General features: G+C 44.5%; 2 protein-coding genes across 2 annotated transcripts; both read left to right on the forward strand.

The window, feature by feature from the left end:
* Positions 1-1035: 1035 nt before the first annotated feature.
* Positions 1036-2527, forward strand: NUPR2 (nuclear protein 2, transcriptional regulator). Its single transcript, XM_073315290.2, has 2 exons — positions 1036-1396; positions 2030-2527. Exons 1-2 carry the CDS (start codon positions 1064-1066, stop codon positions 2036-2038), a joined length of 342 nt encoding a protein of 113 aa, XP_073171391.1. The 5' UTR covers positions 1036-1063; the 3' UTR covers positions 2039-2527.
* Positions 2528-5961: 3434 nt separating this feature from the next.
* CHCHD2 (coiled-coil-helix-coiled-coil-helix domain containing 2) lies at positions 5962-10198 on the forward strand. Its single transcript, XM_073315275.1, has 4 exons — positions 5962-6147; positions 7877-8126; positions 9173-9329; positions 9841-10198. The coding sequence occupies exons 1-4, from the start codon at positions 6098-6100 to the stop codon at positions 9849-9851; spliced, it is 468 nt and encodes a 155-aa protein (XP_073171376.1). The 5' UTR covers positions 5962-6097; the 3' UTR covers positions 9852-10198.
* The last annotated feature ends 7141 nt before the right edge of the window (positions 10199-17339 follow it).

Below are 17339 nucleotides of genomic sequence, written 5' to 3' on the forward strand. Positions count from 1 at the left end.
GAAAAAAAAAAAACTTTTCTACATTAACTGAATAAGTAGGGATCAGGAAATCAGAGGGACACATTTATCCATGGTGTGCATATATGTAGGTTGTTGTAAGCTCTTTGGGGTGAGGACTATTTTTCATTATATATTTGTAATGTAGCTGTGGATCTCCTATTATACATGTAAACAACTAAATCCTTTTTAAAATCTGAATAAGCTTGCTATCTTATGGCAGCAATATCCACAGGTTAACTGTGCTATCTAAACAAGTATTTCCTTTCATCAGTTTTAGGTATATTGCATTTGACTTTAATGTGTATTAAGTATCTAATAAAAGTGCCAGATTTCCTTTTTCTAATGCCTTTCATTATTCTTTTTACATCTATCATGTCCCTTCTCTGTACTAAAAAGTCCTAATCCTTTCAATCTCTCCTATTTTTTGCCACCTATCTCTGATCCTCTTCTTTTTCTAACATATCCCAATCCCATGGTGGAGTTCTGGTGATCCTGTGTGCCAAAAAGGATGTGCATTGTGCAAGAGAGAGCCTCCCACTCTTTGCATATGGGGAGAGAGAGATAGCAAGGTCCCCTTTGTATACAGGCTTGGGGGGGAAGGTCCCTCTTTTTCTAGGTAGATGAATGCTCCCTTTTTATGTAGAACTGGGGTGCAGGGGACCACCCCTTGTAGATAGAGATTTGTGGTCAGGAGACACCCCCTTTGGGTATGAATCTGCTATACAGGGGACACCCCACTTTGTATATAGACTTGGGGGCAGGACCACTCCCCTTGTGTATACATCTGGGGCAAAGCAAGGGGCACACCCCTCCACATGTAGGCCTGAGAAGTGAGAGGGGGACCCTTTGGCATAGGCCTCTGTTGCCATAGCAACCCCGCAAGCCCAGGGGCCGGTAACCTTCAGAGAGGGCGCGACATGGTCTATGACGCAACGGGAGGGGTGGGGTTTGTGGCGCGTTAGAGCCCGCCCTCCGCGGCGGAGCCAATGGGAAGGCGGAACGGAGTGCCCCCTCCCACTCAGGTGGGCGGGACTGCGCGCAGACAGAGCCAGGCTCGGCAGGCATGCGAGAGCCAAGGGCCCAGGAGGAGCCCGAGGGCCCGGCCGCCGCCCGGCCGCAGAAGGCAGCGCCCCCTGGGGCGGAGGAGCCCGAGGAGCCCGAGGCTCGCTTCGACCCGTACGAGTGGTACAACGTGCGGGAGTGGAGCGGGCCGCGGGGCCCGGGCTCCGGCGGGAAGGGCCGCAGCCGCCGGGAGCGGGAGCTCCGCACCAACCGCTACCTCCCCGCCGGCCACGAGAGGAAGCTCGCCCAAAAGCTGCGCAACAGCCAGGCCAAGCGGCGCCGCCGGGAGCAGCGCGGGCCTCGCTCCACCCGGGCCGGGAGGCGCAGCGCCAGGGCGAGTTACGCGCTAGGCCCAAGGGGGGTCCCCCTTCTCCACCCACCCCCTGGACTTTCCAGGGAGGTGACCCGCGCTCCTTACACAGCTCCCCCATCCCGAAACCCCTTTGCAGCCACGCAAATCTGTACACTAGCTTCTCTCCCATACCCCCTGCACTGCCAACTCGCGAGCCCCAAACCGATGGTACCCCTCTGTAAGCAACGCAAGGTCCATAATGTTCCTTCTCACTGTACTCAGCTTGTAAGCCTCTTGGGATAGGGACTTTTCGTTCTCTTGGTACAGCACCTAGCACAGAGGAGACTAGGTCCCATGACTAGAACCCCGAGGCAACATGGTAGTACAAATAAATAATAATAATGAGCGTTAGGACTAACTGCGGTGATAAAACTTCATAGCCTCTCTATACCCCGACTTTTCCCCCTCCTACTTTGAAGCATCAGCATGTGCAGCCCAAGGAGCTGCCTGATTTTAAGGCACCACCACTGTCAATATTCTTGGGAGAGGATGGTTTCATGCTGATAACAAAGGAGGAGGGTTGGCTTACCTCATGTTTAAATGAAACAGCGAAACGTCACACAGTAGCTGATCATGTAACTAAAAGAGACAATGTTTTGTGTCTATTTCTTGCAGGCTGAATAGAGGACCGGATGTTAAACCCCTCCACACATTCCTACTGCTCTTCCCCTTAGGAAGAGGGAGCTCTGCTCAGGAATGCTATGCAATGGGATCTCCTTAACCTCACCTGTTGCACTGTTTAAATACCATGTCTTGTAGGACAAATAAGTGACATGTTTTTCAATAAGACCAAGGTCCTTGGTACATTTTTTGCCTCATCTTGTGTTATTTTATGTAATGCCAACAGTATGCTAAGCACTTTACAGACAAGTAAGAAGCTAGGCTTTCTGAATTAGAGACTTTACATTTGAATAAAGACTGGGTGTGGATGGGTCATTACACAAAGTAAAAACTATTCCACCCCCCCCCAACCTTCTTGTCAACTGTTTGAAATGGGCCATCCTGATTGTCACTACAAAAGGTTTTTTTTTCTCCTGCTGATAATAGCTGTGTTAGTCTGTATTCACAAAAAGAAAAGGAGTACTTGTGGCACCTTAGAGACGAACCAATTTATTTGAGCATGAGCTTTCGTGAGCTACAGCTCACTTCATCGGATGCATACCGTGGAAACTGCAGCAGACTTTATATACACACAGAGAATATGAAACAATACCTCCTCCCACCCCACTGTCCTGCTGGTAATAGCTTATCTAAAGTGATCATCAAGTTGGGCCATTTCCAGCACAAATCCAGGTTTTCTCACCCTCCACCCCCCCACACAAATTCACTCTCCTGATGGTGATAGCCCATCCAAAGTGACAACTCTCTACACAATGTGCATGATAATCAAGTTGGGCCATTTCCTGCACAAATCCAGGTTCTCCCAACTTGATTATCATGCACATTGTGTAGAGAATTGTCACTTTGGATGGGCTATCACCAGCAGGAGAGTGAATTTGTGTGGGGGGGTGGAGGGTGAGAAAACCTGGATTTGTGCTGGAAATGGCCCAACTTGATGATCACTTTAGATAAGCTATTACCAGCAGGACAGTGGGGTGGGAGGAGGTATTGTTTCATATTCTCTGTGTGTATATAAAGTCTGCTGCAGTTTCCACGGTATGCATCCGATGAAGTGAGCTGTAGCTCACGAAAGCTCATGCTCAAATAAATTGGTTAGTCTCTAAGGTGCCACAAGTACTCCTTTTCATCTTAACTAATTGGTCTTGTTACAGTTGGTATGGCAACACCCATTTTTTCATGTTCTCTGTGTGTATATATATCTTCCTACTGTATTTTCCACTGCCTGCATCCAATGAAGTGGGTTTTATCCCACAAAAGTTTATGCCCAAATAAATTTGTTAGTCTCTAAGGTGCCACAAGTACTCCTTGTTTTCTTTTACAATTGAAGGCACTACAGTCATATCTGTTAGTGTGGATGCTTGTGCCCAGGTGAAGCTTCACTGAAGTCAGGTTCCTTGCTAGTAAATCCTGTTGCAGAGTGGGTAGATGCATGCTTGAGTAATCTTGTTGAACTCAGTGAGTTTACTCAGGTGTGTAAAAATTTGCAAGATTGGGGCCTTAAATCTCAGAGTTGCTGATTACAGCCTTGATTTTACATGAGCATATGTACAGGTGGATCTCTTGTACTCACAAAGAACCCAATTGAAGTCAGTGAATGAGAGTCGGTGTGGGCACTGGGATCCAACTGCACATGTGAGTTTGGAAGATCAGGGCTTAAGTGATAGAGTTGTGATTTTCAAAGGGGTCTAAATTAGGGAGGTTTCAGGGATCTTTAAAAATCTTAGCCAGAATGTTGAAAAGGTACACCATTAAAAATCAAATGAAATCAAGGAGGTTGTTTTATTTTTTTAATGGGGATTAAAGTTGTTTAAAATATTTTTTTTTAATTTTCACTATTTTCAAAAATATCTCAGTCCCTTATTGCTGTTTGAAAGACCCATACAAATAGGGGAAACTGATTAAGGCCCCTATCCTGCACATTTGTAATTTTACTGACATGAGTAGTCCCATTGTCTACTATAATAGGGGCTACTGGCATGCTTAAAGTTACGTATGTGCGATTACAGTAGTGGCAAGGGGCCCTCATCAGGATCAGGGCTTTGTTATGCTAGATGCTTCACAACTGCAACAAGCATTGTAGATACAGTTTGTGCCAAAGAACAGGCACATGAGTAGTCTCACAGTGATTTACACAGGCATGTAAAACTATGAGCATAGCTGTTCGCAGGATCTAGGACCTAAAATATAGGGGCAGCTACATATGAAGTGGTATCAAAACCACAAAATAAACTGAAATAATATACATTCCCATCAAGTTCTATTGATCTTAAGAGTTGTAATAACAGTAAGTTAACAAAAATTAGAGAGGAGTGTATTTTAAGTATATCCCTTCTAACTCTCCTTTAGGGCAATGTTGGTGTTTTTCTTTGTTTTTAAATGACTGGTTATGTATATTGGCATTGGGCTGTACATAGTACCTTTTTATATACTGGTTAATTGTATATGATGTTTCTAATATACGATAGCTATATGAATATATGTAAATACAGGTATTATTATTGGCTTTTTTTTTTAAAAAAAAGAGTGGCTTTTATTGTCAGTAAAATCACATAAGTAATCTGATTTTGATCATGGCAATTTTTGGGAGTTGGGTCCTGTCACTTCTCCTGCTGCTCTTAAGATTTTTTTTTTTTTTTAAGACTCCCATCCTACAACGAGCTGTGTGTGTGTAGACCACTGTTCCTGCACACAACTCTGTGTGGAATCATGGTCATAGTTTTTCTGATCAATACTTGTTTTTTTACTTTCTAGACAGCTGTCTAAATCTAATGATAGGTTGCTTCTGTATGCAAAAATGACACAATTATGCTTTTTGGGGAACTGGTAATTAAATATGGATAAATAGAAAATGTTAATCAGGGCAGTGAGATATGAAATAAAGGCAGAGGGGAGAGACGTGTGCCACTTTTTCTGATTGATATCATAATGCTATAAAGTTGGATTTAATTGATTCACCTGTTCTCTAGAGCATATAACTATTAATAGATCAAAATTAAAAGGTGGCAATACATGTAAACGAACAGTATAATTTCTCATACATGCCAAACCAATCACAGTTTAAAAGAGAGAAAAACATTTAGGACTTTAGCTGAACAGCTGTGAACAGATGTTGTATTACAAGGTACTTTGAGGATGAGTCTGTACTCAAATAAGTTTTTGGAAGTAATATTTGTATAGTACTAACACATTTCAGACATGTGAAAAAACCTTTAACATTAACTAAACTTAGCTTAATTCAATATATAACAACTCATTTAAACACATACTGTATACAACAGCATTCACAAGACTATGTAATTTGATTGTAGATGGTTCTACTCTAAAACTTTCCTACCAAATACATTTATTGGATCTGTAGTCACTTATTTTTCATTCTCTTGGATTGAATTTTGAACAGTGGTGCTGCTGAGTGACATTAACATGAGATGCGTTTACTATTAATTCACATTTCTATTACGGCAGCACTTAAAAGGTCTCCATCAGGAGTGGGGTCCCATTATGGTTGCTATACAAACAGATACATTAAATTCTTTATCATTCTTCTACCATATAAAATTGACCATTTTTAACTAAGATTTCACCCCCGTAAATGTTAAGATCAACTCCACAGGTACAGTGATCACAGGGTCTCAGACTGGCCCAATAGTTGCACTCGACTTCCCAATACCGCAGACATCCATCAGCCTATGGATAGGGCCTTAACCAAGGACGAGGGGCAGCCCTAGAACATCCTTCCTCTACCCAGCAGGGCCTCCCCAGTGGGTCCCTCCTCCCCCGGCCTTGGTCTGAGGGCAGGTTGATGGGGACAGCAGGGGAGTCTCTCCCAGCCCTGGCAGGGGGTGGAGACTGGGCCAAGGGAGCGGATCGCAGAGCATTGGCTCCGCCCTCTACGCCGCTCTTTGCGTGTGACGTCATGAGGGCGCGCGCCGCCGCTGGCAAGCCGGTGACCTTCAAGGGGGCGGAAGCGGAAGCGGCGGCGGCTCGGATCAGTGCGGCCCGCGGCGAAGGCGGGTGCAGCAGGCGCAGTCCCGGCCGTTAGCGAGTCCGCCCGCAGCCGCCAGCATGCCGAGGGGCAGCCGGAGCCGCACGTCCCGCATGGCGGCCCCGGCCAGGTGAGCGGGGCTGGGGGCGAGCAGCCTGGAGGGCAGATAGGGTGCGCTGGGGGGGGCGGGCCCTGTTAATCTCACCTTGTCCCTCCCCCCCCCGGCCTGGCAGGGCAGCAGCCCCTGCGTGGATCCGGGTTCGTGGGCCTCCCCCAGCGAGCCTGGTGCGGGCGCAGGGCAGCGGGGGATGGGCGCGCCGTGAGGCCCGCGGCGGAGGCTGATCCAAGGCCTCGGTTATGTAACCGTCTCCGGCCTCCTCTCCCGCCGAGGGCGGCGGTGTTTGCTGAGCGCTGCGGCCTTGTCGAGGCGGTCAATGTTTAACCGGCCTAGGGAGCAGCCGACTTGTAACCGGGCGGGGTGCTGCCTGGACAGGCCTGCGCTAAACTAGATTGTGGCACCTACAGGCTGGACGGGCTGTGGATCAGCCTTGGCAAAAGCCAGCTGGCTCCGGTTTGAAAATCCGCCACACCTCGATTATCCCCCAGTTCACACAGTTTTGTTCTTTTCATTCACATTAGGGGGAGGGGGTCTGAATCGCCTGTATCCATTTGTGAAATCTTTATGAAAGTTTCCAAAAAGGAGACCTAAGCCTAAAGCATGTACACCAGCCCTAGAGTTCAGTCTTTGTATTGCAAGACATTTATGTGGTATAAACATTACAGGTATTCAAAAACTCAACTCTTAAATAAAAAGAAAAGGAGGACTTGTGGCACCTAAGACAAACAAATTTATTAGAGCATAAGCTTTCGTGAGCTACAGCTCACTTCATCGGATGCATTCAGTGGAAAATATAGTGGGGAGATTTTATATACACAGAACATGAAACAATGGGTGTTACCATACACACTGTAACAAGATTCAGAGTAGTAGCCGTGTTAGTCTGTATTCGCAAAAAGAAAAGGACTTGTGGCACCTTAGAGACTAACCAATTTATTTGAGCATAAGCTTTTGTGAGCTACAACTCACTTCACTGGATGCATACATCCGATGAAGTGAGCTGTAGCTCACGCTCAAATAAATTGGTTAGTCTCTAAGGTGCCACAAGTACTCCTTTTCTTTTTACTGTAACAAGAGTGATCAGGAAAGGTGAGCTATTACCAGCAAAGGGGGGGGAAGGGGGACCTTTTGTAGTGATGATCAAGGTGGGCCATTTCCAGCAGTTGACAAGAACAGTAGGAGGGGAAATAAACAAGGGGAAATAGTTTTACTTTGTGTAATGACCCATCCACTCCCAGTCTTTATTCAAGCCTAAATTAATTGTATCCAGTTTGCAAATTAATTCCAATTCAGCAGTCTCTCGTTGGAGTCTGTTTTGAAGGTTTTTTTGTTGAAGAATTGCCACTTTTAGGTCTGTAAGCGAGTGACCAAAGAAATTGAAGTGTTCTCTGACTGGTTTTTGAATGTTATGATTGATGTCTGATTTGTGTCCATTTATTAATAGCTCACCTTTCCTGATCACTCTTGTTACAGTCTGTATGCTAACATCCATTGTTTCATCTTCTCTATGTATATAAAATCTCCCCACTATATTTTCCACTGTATCCATCTGATGAAGTGAGCTGTAGCTCACGAAAGCTTATGCTCTAATAAACTTGTTAGTCTCTAAGGTGCCACAAGTACTCCTTTTTACAGATACAGACTAACATGGCTGCTACTCTGAAACTCAGCTTTTAAATGGAGTCTTTTATAAAGGGTGTGGGGTTTTTTTTGCATTAATTATTTTTTTTCCCCAATGCAGTCGTGCACCGCAAATGAGAGCAGCACCCCCACCCCCTGCAGCTCGTGCTCCAGTACCAGCACCTGCCCCTGCATCTGCAGTGACTTCTGCTGCTGCACCAAGGCAGCCTGGTCTGATGGCACAGATGGCTACAACTGCTGCAGGAGTAGCAGTAGGCTCAGCTGTAGGACACACACTAGGTCATGCCATGACAGGAGGATTTGGTGGAGGAAGTGGCTCTGAAGCTGCAAGGCCTGACATTACTTACCAGGTACATGGCTGATATTGTATCTTCAGTCTGAGCTATGAATGAAATGGGAAACTTGTAAGGTGAGCCATAGTGAGTGACACAGGCCTAATGACAGCTTAATCCATGGAGATGGTATATGGGGATACATGCATAATTCTATTCTAGTGACTGGCTTTTGACATCCCCCTCACCCCCTCAAAAAAGGGGTGTGTAACAGATTGGCTCAGTCAAATCTAATGCCCTTATGGTTTGATTGGTAAACTAGCCATCAGAGTAATAAGATGTTATGGGTATTCAAGTGTTATTAACTGCCATTCTAGGATTCATTAAGAGTTTGTGATGAAGGTCTGAAATATTTAGCTGTTGGATTTGTGCACAAGAGAATTTCCATGTGCTGCTTTTCACTCAAGTAGAAAAAAAGACTAGATCGATTAAGATGGTCAGCTAGAGGCTCAGTATAAGGCTCAGATTCTGTCAGCTGCATTTGAACATCTTACCTTGTTCTGCTTTTGTACCAAATTCTTAATCTTACTGAAATAGACTGGAGAGTTATGGATTAGCCTTCCATTAGTACCCTTTCTGATCACATTTTTCTTTAAAATGCAGACACAACTGCAATCCAAAACATTAACTTATTTATCAACAAGTCTCCTAACTATAAGGGGAACAGGAAAATATCTCAATGTTTTATGAGTTTAAATTGACCTCTATTCACCAATGTGATGTTTGGGACCAGACTTTTTTGGGTACTCTTTCCCTGTATTGGGATTTGAATCCCTCCAGGGTCAGTTCTTACGTTGCCAAACACTGGATGAAATCTTAAGTCCACTAAGTTCCTAAGAATGGGAAGACTCCCTTTGACTTCAGTGGGGTCAGGATATTACCTCTAGTATTTGAAAGTTGCACAACTTCCAAGGGAGCTCCTGCTGCCTTCACAGGGGAAGAAAGAAGCAGAAATGTACCTATTGTAATAAGTAGTCTTAGGGTGTGATTCTCTGTATCTGGAAATCTTCATCCACGTTCATTTTTTCAAATATGTGAATGTGCTTCTGTGGCTTCCTTTTCAGGAGCCTCAAGCAGCCCAGGCTGCATATCAGCAGCAGTCCCAGTATCCGCCCTGCCAGTACGAAATGAAGCAGTTTTTGGAGTGTGCACAGAACCAGAGTGACCTCAAGCTGTGTGAGGGTTTCAGTGAGGTGTTGAAGCAATGCAGGTTTGCTAATGGTGAGTAGCTTACTTAGCTCTGTGTAGTCTGGTACAGACTTAAGTCACCTGATTAATTCTCTCAGGAACTGGGCCTGAACCAGCATGGTACTTGGTAATATCCATTCTGGTGTGCATGCCAGAGCCCCCTGTAATTATTTGCAATGGAACTGAAAGAATGCACAAAAGCTTCTAATGTTTCCTCCTTTGCTCCATGTCCAAGTCTGAAATTAAAGGTGGACTCCAAAGGAGTGGTACCTACGCTAAACTGTGTAAGGTGCATTGACAGTGCTTGTCTAATTATGGGTGTTACTCTCCAGAGACATCTGTTCTGCTTTTTATTGAGGTGAAATTGCTAATTGTGCAACTGTTAATCTATGCAAGCACAGTTGGAATATGAAACCTAGTGATGCCTAATGTCACTGAGGAATTAAGTCTTCCTGAATCATACAAAGCAAATTAATCTACAGGTAGTGAAGGTTCTCGGCATTAAAATTTATCTTGTCACTAATTCTAACTGTTTAATTTACAGGTTTATCCTAATCAAGTTCTACAGAATGAAGAAGCTGAAAATGAGCATCCAAAGATCTAAAATTGAAAGATGCTTCAGTAGCTTTAGACCTTAAGTTTACTATCTGTAATATCTTGTTAGTTCATATATTCACAACTGAATGTCCAAACCTTGACACAACTTAAAGGGTCCTTTAGATTTTTCTGCCACATTGATAAACATGCTGGATTGTAACAGGATAGTTCTAAACTAGAGATCAGGGGAGGGAGTTGAAATATTTTGCCCATCTTCAGAATCTTATACAAGGGGCCTAATCAAAACTAGTTCTGCTTATTACATTGCTGTTTAAATGTGAGACTAAATAAAATTCTCAATGTTTGAGGTGTCTAATGAGAGCCTGTGAATTAGGAGTTCCCACTTTCTGTGGGAATAAGATGTGGAAGTAGATAGTTAGGGAAACACCCCTCCTATGTTAGCCTCAAGACCACATTTTCAGGAGAGCTTAGCACACACATGCCCTGTTCATGCTGATGAGCCCTCTTCGAAGTCTGGTCCCTACTGTTGGTTCTGAACACTCTCAAAATCTGACCTGAAGGGTATGAAGGAGTAATGCAAACTTGTCTCTCTGCCATCATCAATCTTTAGAAAAACCTCAGTCATATGAAAATCAAATCTGCTAAATCAGCAGTTCCTAAACTTGTATGGTGTGGTCAGGTTCTGAAGTGTATGAGACACTCTCCCCCTCCCCTCCCCCTCCCCCCCCACTGAGATTAATGTGAATCACTTGCTTTTCTCCTGGGGCATTCTGCCTCTTACCTCCATTAATACCTTCCAAGGTCAGAAGGGACCAGTGTGAATATCTAGGCTGACCATCTGTGTAATGCAGGCCATAGAACTTTCCCCAGAATTGTTTGAATTAGAGCACTTTTTAAAAAAAGCTTGATTTCTAAATTGCCAGTGATGGAAAATGCACCATAACCCTTAATAAATTGTCAGAGTGGGTAACTACCCTCCCTATTTTATTTTAACTACTTCTTATTTCTGGTCTGCATTTGTCTAACTTCAGCTTCCAACTGATGGATCTTTCAACCATCTTGGTGGTAACTGCCAGCCCCTGTCTCTTTCCCCTACCTAGCAGTGGCACCAGTAAAGGCACCTATGTTAACTTCTCCTTGTTTCCAGCTACTCAGGCAGCCTCTGACACAAGCTTGGGCTTCTGTAAGTATCTGGAAACCAGGAACATTAGCACAGTGGGCCTACATCGCACCAGCTCAAGCTGGGAACAACTGAAGCAACTGACATCACTGAATACAGCAAGGTTTGTCCCCCTAAGGATTAACTACCAGGCTTCATTAGGAGATCTCTCTTCATGTAATTGGTTCAATGCGTGTTGCCTGAACTCATGCCATCTTAATTGGTTCAAGCTTTATGAAATAGGGAGAGGGGGCTAGTCAGGGAAAGTTCCTGCAGGAAATCCAGAAGCGTTCAGTAATTGAAACACTGTCATGTTACATTGAACAAGAGCTGAATGATGACCAATACAGCAAAACTCAGATCACATCTGAAGCATGACTGTGTACTCTCTAGAAAACGTCAATGTGCAATTCATTAGATCGTGCAAAATCCTGGCTCTCAAGAGCAGCAGAAACAATGAGTATGTGACAATGGTGGCAGGTTCCTTTTTTCCACTTCAGGGAAAAAGATTACCAAGAAACATTCCTCACAAGGTCAACAATCCTGCATGGTGGTATGCCGTTCAATTGTCTTCAGCAGCTGCTGCATCTACTAGTGCTGCTAGTAACAGCCTGCACTGCTACATGTTACCAGCGACCTTTGCAACTATCGGCTAAAAACCTCTAAAGAAAGAATTGGAAGTAGTCTGATTTGTTTTAAGATGCCCTCCTTAACTGCTCCACTAGAGGGTGTTGCTGTTAAAACAGCTTAAGGATGTCAAGTGAAATTCAGCTGCCTTTAAAAGCTGCCCAATACTTATGTTCTACGTTATGTACAACCCATGAATGGAATCTTCTTCACAATTGGAAAAAGCAATAGGCTTTTAGAGGAGGGCTTAGACCTCTCCCGCTCCAGTGCAAAGGGGAAGGAGATGACGGTTATATGAATTGCTTTCCACTGTTCCCCCTTTCCTCTTATGCTAGTGCTTGATATTACCCATTTTCCATAGGTATCGATATATACCAGCATACAACTTGACTGTTCCCAGAAGGTCCCAGGCCTAGGTCTGACTTAACTCTCTGGTTGAAGAGACAAATTTTATGCCTTAAATAATGCAAGTGTTCAAAATACGACTTAATATGTAGCAAGCAAGAAAGGTAGAAGTGATAAAGTATTCTATGCAGCAGTGCAAAAGAGGTTAGAGGGTAAGACCACATCTACCATGCCATATGCATTTCTGCTTTTCCTACGTTAGCAAAAGCTGCTCATTGGGTAACACATCTTACGTATGTTAGAGAATCTGCTATCCTTGAACAAGCAAGCTTACACTTGATCAGCTTATTTTTAGGCTGTAGGTGATGTATAGCTATGTAAAGCATTAAGGTGCAGATGGAATTTATGGTGGATACTGTTCTTGAAATAAGAGCTGGACTAAAGTACAAGGATACATGTAGATATAGGGGAAAGCTTCATAAGGTTAAGAGAACAGTGCAACAGTTTACATAATGGCCTGGGTAAGAATCTTTACCACTATGTATCTTTAAAGGTGGCTTTGTAGGCTGAGCACTTCCTCTTGAACTAAAGTGGAGATTTGCTGTTCCCTCCCCATAACAAATTCACATTTTAGCCTCAAATCTATTTCGGTAGAGGTTTCATAAGACTGCTGTGTGGCTTCTCCCATGGGAGCCATGGCAAGAATAGCTGCAGTAGTTTAAAAAGTGTGCCTAGCATCCCCCTTGCAAGGAACTTGCTGCAGTACATCTGCTCAAAGATATGAGACAAGAACAGGGAGAGGCAAAGCTGGCACGTGACCCATTTCAGGAGTGGAGAACAGAAGTACAAGATGGTTAAAGAACCCTTTCAACATTATTATTGAGTATATACATTAGCATAAATGTTCAGAGAGGGAAGCGAGCATGAAGGACAAACACGTTGAAGATGGGGCTTCTGCCTTCTCACCTTGTTACTACTTTTACCAAATTAGCTTTAGCTTAATTACCTCCCACTCCTCTGGCTGCACTTCAGAATCATGCATGCTGGGATTACAAGTCCTTTCTATGCTCCCTGCCTGAATTCCATAGAATCTTACCTAAGAACAGTTGTGAATTGGCTCCAAATGCTGAGGGGAAAAAAATACTGATCGCTTACGAGAAACTACCCAGCCTGCTCCTGCATGCTGTTACCATTCAGTAACCTGCAGGAGAGCCAGGAAAGCCCTGCTGCCTGTTTGAATGGTTTCTGATCACTTCAGAATAGGGTCATTCATGTTGCTTTCCCCCCCCTTCCGCTCCAAACCAGCAATTAAACAAATGTTGTGGCGCTGTACGTTCATGTCTGAGGTTCTGGCATTGCTTCCAAGTAGCACTGCAACTTATTTTTGGCTTTGCAGCCCTCACACGGACGCTGACCTGGAACGAGTTAGCAGCCGTGCTGACGGCTGGGTTGTTATTGTGGAACTCAAAGTGGTCTGTCTCTTAGACCCTTATTGTTCAAGTTCATTTTGATATTTGTGGTAGTAATTTGATCCCTAATTGCTGCTCCTGGAAAATTTGGGCTGAAAGTAGAAGGCAGAATCTGCAAAGAGGTAATGGTAAGTAGGGACCTGCTGTGTCTAGCAACAGCTCTCTTGAAAGGAAATGAGCAGTAGGAGTACATCTACAAAGGAGAGTGGTGGGGAGTGTATGAAGCAACAGGTTAGAACTACAAACCATTGATATGTTGTGATGTTTTATATAGCACCTTACAAGTGATCACCATAAATCATTCTCAATTGTAAGGCAGAGAGCCTTATTTTCTTATGTGCCTGTGTCATGGTGGGTCCTTTTGGTACCATAGAAGTAATTATGTAATCTTGCTGAAGTTGAAAGCCTCTCTCAAATCCACTAGCGAATGCTAAAACCAGCAAGATATCTGGAACAAACGTATATTGTCTAATCAGGCCTTTGGAATAGATTGTGTCAAATTCTGCTGTCATTACAATATTGTAGCAGTGTAACTGGAATGACTCCATTTACTGCACTGGTGTCAAAGTAGAATTTGGCCCATTATCTTGCAGTATTGAGCTTTATATTAACATACTTGGTAAAGGGACAAAGGGTGCATCAAGAGTAGAAAGACTGGTTCAGAGAGATGCTATTCCTGTATCTGCTATATTCTTTAGGGTTTAATATGGGGTGGCCAACCCATGGCTTGCGAGCTCACAGGCGGCTCTTTTATGGTTAAAGTACGGCTCCTGGAGCCCACTATGTCCATTTCCCCCCCACAGCTTCTCTGTCCAACAGATTGCCAGGGATGGGGAGTTTGGGGTTTCTGCCCTGCAGCAGGGTGGTGTGGCTTGGGGCTTCAGCCCTAGGGGGCACACCAACTGGGGCCCCGAGCCTTGGCAGGCACCTCCCATGGGGCAGAAGCCCCAAGCCCTGCTGCAGGCATGCCCAGCTCTCGAGGTTATGACAATTATCGTATGTGGCTCAGAGGGTCAGTAAGTTTGTGTGTATATATTAAACCATAAGTGGCCAATCAGTTATTTCAGGCTATCAAAGTTTCAAAATACATGATATGGGGATAATATGAAATGCAGACTTGGTGCAGATGTTTGTTTATCCATACTGAGATAATGGATTTTCCTTCTCTAACTAAAGAGTAATATTACCCTGGTAAAGACAACTCCTTTTACAGGATCAATACTGCTACTGGACTGTCCCACTATTGTTAGTTCTTTACAGCAGCTGCCTGTAAAGGAGTCCAGTGGATTTTAAGCAAGCTCTGTTAGGCTGGAGTCTCCTGCATCCATTGAAGTCTATGGGAGCCCTCCCACAGAAGCGAGCTCCACATCTAGGTCTTTTCCCCACAAAACTAGACAAAAAAGAGAGACCTTAAAGGTCTGATCTTGCAAGGTGCTGAGCGTATCCCAGGTGGTATGGAGCATTCTCAGCTCCCCCTGAAGTCCTCCAATCAGGCCCTTAAGATTTGAAAAGCCTGTAGGACCCCAGCCTGCGAGGTGTTGAGCACTTCAGCCTGGTGTGGCAGTAGAGGGCCCTCAGCACCTCATGTGGTGGGACAAGACTTGACTATATGAGAGGCCTTGGGGTGGGTGTAGGTGCCCTGACACCACCTGCCTTGCCAGGTGCCACCCTTGCAGCTGAGCTCAGTAGACAGTGAGTTTTTGCTATGGGTGTAGGACTCACTCCCCCTGTATACCTGCCTCCGTTTCCCCCTTAAAAACAAGCCAAATCCACAAGCCCTCTTGAGGACACTTTGTCAGAGGTGTGTTGGTGTTCTCTTTTCTCTGTCTGATCCTCCCCCTTATTTAAAATATCCCCTCTGGCTTGCCTTAGCTATTGGTTTATATAATGCTTGTGCACTTTCTAACTTCTATGTTATCTACAGCACCTGAAAGAGCTTATGGGGTATAGGCTGCTCTTTATAAATTCAGTGGCCACAAGTTAATTAATTGAAATTTGTTTGTGTTAGTTAAGGGTTGGATGCTCTTCCTTATTTAGCACTGATATAAATAAGTTAGATGGATATTAAGTGACTCAGAATGGAGCATAGATCAAGACATACAGGCTGAAGACCTTCAAGAAGAGCTTTTCGTTTCTTAGAACCAGGCCAAGACAGACACCATTTGGGGACATGATCTGAATGCACTGCAGAGAAATGAAAGTGCACCTGTAGGTATTGTAGCAGAATCATCATGTTACTGGTAGGACAAACAAAAAGACAACGTGGAGGCAAAATTGCTACAGTGGGACCTTCTGGCCAACTGCAACTGGCCATGAAAGAAACTTGGTGAACAGCCCCTCCAAAGCTTTCAGGCATGTTTAGAGAGGTAACCTCTAAGGCTAAATGGCTTATGTTAGAAGCCTGTTTTTTGCAATGGTGCCGAACATGCACACAATAGCTGGAGAATTTCAGGAAGGCCAGGCTCAGCAAGGAGCACTGTGGGAGTTCAGTTCCTCATGGGACCCTGTCCCTAGAGGTGTCTAAACTGGGATATCCAACAAATGAGGCCATCTGTGAAAGTTAGGGCCGGACCCTACTTCCTTGACAATACTACGCTCCCGTGGCTGCAAACGTATTTAAAAAATAAGGGACTGTTTTCCTAGCACCATGTGTAACCCACACACCTCTTGGTGCAGTGCTTTGTCCCATGGAGTGGCACAGAAACCACTGAGAGATTGATGAGTCTGCTACAACCTTAGCTAACAGCTGTATGGCTTTTAGCTCATGCAGTAGAGGCTCATGCATTTATCTCCAGAGATCCCAGGCTCAATCCTGCCAGCCAACGACCGGGGTCTGTCAGTGTTACACCCACACTGCCCCTCCTCCTGATATCATCATTATTAATTAATAAGCAGCCCTCAGCTACATTCACCAGGGGTATTTCTTGCTGCTTTTTTGCAGCACTCAGCAACTACCAGTGTTGTATAGAGAGGTAAACATAAGGGACGTCCCTTGTAATTAGGGATGTCGGCATTCCTGGCCACTGACTTCAATAGGAGCAGCAACTTCAACCCCTCTCCCCACATGTACACACACACAAAGAACCTAAAAACTCCTTTCTGTTAAGCACTGAATGTCTCCAGGGGGATTCGGAGCACCCTTAACTCCCACTAGGATCAGGCCTTAAGTGTACCGGTGCTGAATGGACTCTTGGAAACTTTATTTCAAAACTGCTGTATTCCACAGTGATGATATGGGGAGTCTTAGAAACACAAAGTGCGTTATCCAAACCCTGACCTTATGAAACCGAGCTGCTGCAAGCTCAGTGCTTCATAAAAAACGGAGGCTTGTGGGAGAAGTCCAGCTCTCACTGTCTCTATTTAGTATAAACTTTAGTTATGTCGATCAGCAGAATATCCTCCTGGCAGAAGCAGCAGCTCAGATGTCATCCAGACCTAAAACTGTATTTGAGTGGGTTTTTTTCTTTCGGTGGGAGTCATTTTTATTTAGTTTTTAATGGATTTTTAAAAATCCAGACACTTCAGACAGTTTTGTGAGGCTTAATGCTTTATTTAAAAAGCTGACAATGTCTCATTGGGGGGAGAGAGGGTGCTCAGAAATAGCCATTGGCCAATGTTGTTGATGTGCTATAGTTTATTAGGCTAAAGGAGCCTGACACGTAAGCCAAAGATTTCTCAAGCTTCTATTGATTTGGGTTGCCTAGGGTGAGACATTCCAAAAGGCCTGGTTTTCAGAGAGCACCAATCACCCACTCTCTGAAAATCAGGGCCCTTTAATCACATCTCAAGTGGGGTACCAGTGGCTTTTGAAAACCTTGGCTGTTGATAATGAGAGCAGCAGTGGTTTGAGCACAGGCCTGGGAGCCAGAAACTCTTCTGCTGCCA

The sequence above is a fragment of the Lepidochelys kempii genome, chromosome 17 (assembly GCF_965140285.1).
Source record: "Lepidochelys kempii isolate rLepKem1 chromosome 17, rLepKem1.hap1, whole genome shotgun sequence".
Lineage (NCBI taxonomy): Eukaryota > Metazoa > Chordata > Testudines > Cheloniidae > Lepidochelys > Lepidochelys kempii.

What these genes read in the sequence shown, in the direction of transcription:
- NUPR2 (XM_073315290.2), top strand. Translation starts at nt 1,064, where the DNA reads ATGCGAGAGCCAAGGGCCCAGGAGGAGCCCGAGGGCCCGGCCGCCGCC.
- CHCHD2 (XM_073315275.1), top strand. Translation starts at nt 6,098, where the DNA reads ATGCCGAGGGGCAGCCGGAGCCGCACGTCCCGCATGGCGGCCCCGGCC. An exon ending in CGCATGGCGGCCCCGGCCAG is followed by an intron (nt 6,148 to 7,876) that starts GTGAGCGGGGCT and finishes TCCCCAATGCAG; the next exon opens with TCGTGCACCGCAAATGAGAG. An exon ending in GGCCTGACATTACTTACCAG is followed by an intron (nt 8,127 to 9,172) that starts GTACATGGCTGA and finishes CTTCCTTTTCAG; the next exon opens with GAGCCTCAAGCAGCCCAGGC.